This window comes from Hipposideros armiger, unplaced genomic scaffold (assembly GCF_001890085.2).
Source record: "Hipposideros armiger isolate ML-2016 unplaced genomic scaffold, ASM189008v1 scaffold_121, whole genome shotgun sequence".
Lineage (NCBI taxonomy): Eukaryota > Metazoa > Chordata > Mammalia > Chiroptera > Hipposideridae > Hipposideros > Hipposideros armiger.
The window spans coordinates 1,214,733-1,218,398 of NW_017731471.1; the positions used below are offsets into that span (position 1 = coordinate 1,214,733).

The window sequence follows — 3,666 nt, forward strand, 5'->3', positions numbered from 1 at the left end:
CCAGCTCCAGGTTGAGCTGTTGTTCAGCATCTTAGCTGTGGAGGGCAGTGTCACTGGCCCTCATATGTGGGATCCAAACTGGGGCCATCTGGCATTCCAAGCCAGTTCTTAACCATCGCGCCACTCAGCTGGCCCGTAATGTTTTTATATGACAGAAATTGCAATACCAGAAGTGATGTGTGACCCGGAGTCTTTCCATTGTGATAAAAAAATATGGCGAATGCTGCTGTTGACTGCCATCCAATGGAAAGGCAGGGATCTTCAATACAGGAAGTGTCATGACAAACCTTAGTAACAGTGTGTGACAAGATTCAACTTGTTCGGTGCAGTCAGTTGGGTGAGCTACTGTTGAGAAAAGGTGTGCATTAAAATGTGCCATGAACCATCCTCCATGATGACAATGTTCTGTGTCACACATCGCTTCTGGTATATGGCAATTTCAGTCAAATGAAAACATTATGGCATGTCCTCATCCACTTTATTAACCAGATCTGGCACCATGTGACTTCTGGCTCTTCTCCAAAGTCAAAATGATTCAGGACATTGAGGCAGCCACGACAGGGCAACTAAAGACACTCACGAAAGAGGACTTCCAGAACTGCTTCAGAAAGTGGCAAGAACAATGGGACAGGTGTGTTCAAGGGAGGGTATTTTGAGGTGGATTAGTGGCACTGTGTCTTTTACTGTAATAACTTTTTATATATAAACATTCACCATATAGTTTGATCACACCTTGTATATCATACTAAATTTCCCCATTATAAACATCTTACATTAATATATTTGCTATAATGATACAATATTGATTCATTATAACATGTTAACTGAAGTCCACACTTCATTTATTTCTTTAGAGCTTGCCTAATGTCTTTTTTTTTAATTGGGGAATTGGGGGGATGGGAACAGCACTGGGGAATTGGGGGAAGGGGAACAGACAAGGTACTGTCGTTTTGTTCTTCAGTCTAGTTGTGGAGGACNTGAGGGCCAGTGACACTGCCCTCTGCAGCTAAGATGCTGAACAACAGCTCAACCTGGAGCTGGGCTGCCATGAGTCGCCGGCGATGGCGTAGGCTATAGCCCCTGCTGCAGTGGGCTGCCATAAGCTACCATGTGTAGCCAGCAGCCAGCATGAGTGGCCAGCTGCCGCAGCGAGCAGCTGTCCAGAGGTTAGCAACTGATCTGCCTTGCCCAGGAAGAGCGCAATGATGGTGCCAGCTTGGGCCAGTGAAACAACAGCCTCCACAACTAGACTGAAGAACAAAACAACAGCAACTTGTGTGTTCCCCTTCCCCCCAATTCCCCAATAAAATCTTCAAAAAAAAAAAAGAAAAGAAATACAAATTGGCAGTTACAAAAGTCACAGGAATGTAAACTACAACATAGAGACTATAGTTAATATTTAATAACTATGTATGGTGTCAGGTAAGTGTTAGACTTATTGGGGGATCACTTCTTAAGTATATAAATGTCTAACCACTTTGCTGTATACCTGAAACTAATATAATATTTAATGTCAACTGTAATGGACAAATAAATACAAAAACATTTTTTTAAAAAGGAAAAAAAGAATGTATGAATGAATCAACTGTCTGAGCGCCTCAGCAGTCACCTCCTAAAGGAGAATAGTCTAAAACTATCAGTGGCTGTCAATATCTCCAAAATCTGGACCTTTTGAAATGCAACTCTTCAATTAATTTTCCATTTTTAAAAGTACCTTACATGAAGTTCTTTAGTAAGACTAGCAAGATGATCCCTCGTTGTTCTATTGATACTATGCTGTGTGAGGAATGTATAAATTTAAGAGCATTTAATCTGGCTCAAACAGGAAAAGATATTAGTGGAATAGATTGCTAATAAAGTCATTTCATACTAATATTTAAATTCACTCTATTTGATATCAAACAATACATCTTTACTTATACTTTTACTGACCTTGAATATTATGAATGTTTCCATCATGAGACTTGATGGTGAGTGTCTGTCCCGGGTTAACTTGTACCAATATAATCTAGAAATAAACCATTATTTGATGACATACTTTTCTGTTAATTAATCTATGAAAAATCATTATTGTCCTTTTGAAAAACATCAGATTCACTAATTATTGAGGACTTGTGATTCTCAAAGACAAAAGTACAATTGAGTTCATGGTCACTTAGGACAAATTCAATACCCCTAAGTAAAAACAGGTCCTCCTCCACCCAAGTAAAAATATAATAAAGTCATAGAAAGTAGGTATATTGATGTGGAAAGACCAACTCTCCCCCCAAAAAAGAACCCTGACAAAAATAAAAAATAAAAAAAGAAAAGAAAATGAAACTTATCTGAAGGCAAAATTCATACATACTTGTTGTATCCAGTATTGAGGACAAGAATTCCACCCGGTATATCTTTTGGGATGAGCCACCACTTGTGAAAAATTAGTAGTATATTGCATCCCATCAGTGGTGTTCAGATGAAACCTTTCCATCTAATAAAAAATAGTAATTTAAATTTCAATAAGGTCATTATAATCTCAGTTCCTTTTGACGTTATCAAAATTAAAAGCTAGAAGTACAATATTTGCTCATTTTTAAACTCCAAAGAAAAGTTAAGTGATCTTTTCACATTATGTATGTAGATAAAACTTTTCTTGAATAGCTTATTTTAAATGAGTAAGTGTTAAATCTAAACTCTACCCTCTCTTTCTTTTTTAAAAAAATATTTTATTATTGGGAAATTGGGGGAGGGAAACATCATTGGGGAATCAGGGGAGGTGAACAGATAATCCGCCATCCCCCTGTTCCTCAGTCTAGCTGTGGAGGACGGTGCTTCACTGGCCCATGTTGGCACTATCATTGCGCTTTTCCCGGGAAGGCAGCCGCCCCCCAGGCACTGGATGGCCACCCACAGTGGCTCACAAAAGGGCATGCCAGCTGCTGGCCAACCCCACCACAGCCCACACCGTTGCCGGCGACTCACAGCAGCCCAGCTTCAGGTCGAGCTGCTGTTCACCATCTTAGCTGTAGAGGGCAGTGTCACTGGCCCCCATGTGGGATCTGAACCAGGGCCCTGCTGCTCAGTGCTGGCATCCCAAGCCAGCTCTTAACCAATGCACCACTCGGCCGGCCCAAGAAAACATTTTTTATACTGAAGCTTATTCAAGCATGCACTGAAAGGCTATTTATGTTTTTTAGCAGTAAAATATTTTAACTTTATTAATAACCCTTGAATATATGTATTTCCCTTTTTTGAGTAAACTTTATCATTTAGAATAGTGTCAAATTTACAGAAAAATTTCAGAGGTAATACAGGTAGTTCTCATATACAAGGTGTGAACAAACAATACAGTGAATGTTTAAATAAAAAAATTATTACAGTAAAAGACACACTGCCATTAATTCCCCTCAAAATACTCCCCTTCGCTTCAAACACACTTATCCCATCATTCTTGCCACTTTCTGAAGCAGTTCTGAAGTCCTCTTTCCTGAATGTCTTTAGTTGCACTGTCATGGCTGCCTTCATGTTCTGAATTGATTCAAAACATATACTTTCGGGCCGGCTGAGTGGCGTGATGGTTAAGAACTCGCTTGGGATGCCAGAGGGCCCCAGTTCGGATCCCACATATGAGGGCCAGTGAACACTGCCCTCCACAGCTAAGATGCTGAACAACAGCTCAACCTGGAG

The 3,666-nt window shown here is 40.1% G+C and overlaps 1 protein-coding gene across 1 annotated transcript in view; it reads right to left on the minus strand.

Annotated features, from left to right (window-relative positions):
- LOC109385662 (fibronectin type III domain containing protein 3C1-like) overlaps positions 1–2,470 on the minus strand; it is a 63,763-nt gene extending 61,293 nt beyond the window's left edge. Inside the window, exons 1-2 of the mRNA XM_019648173.1 lie at positions 2,348–2,470; positions 1,933–2,008 (exon numbers count right to left, since the gene is read on the minus strand). Coding sequence (XP_019503718.1) covers positions 1,933–2,008; positions 2,348–2,470 — 199 coding nt within the window. The remainder of the gene's footprint in view (positions 1–1,932; positions 2,009–2,347) is intronic.
- Positions 2,471–3,666: the final 1,196 nt, after the last annotated feature.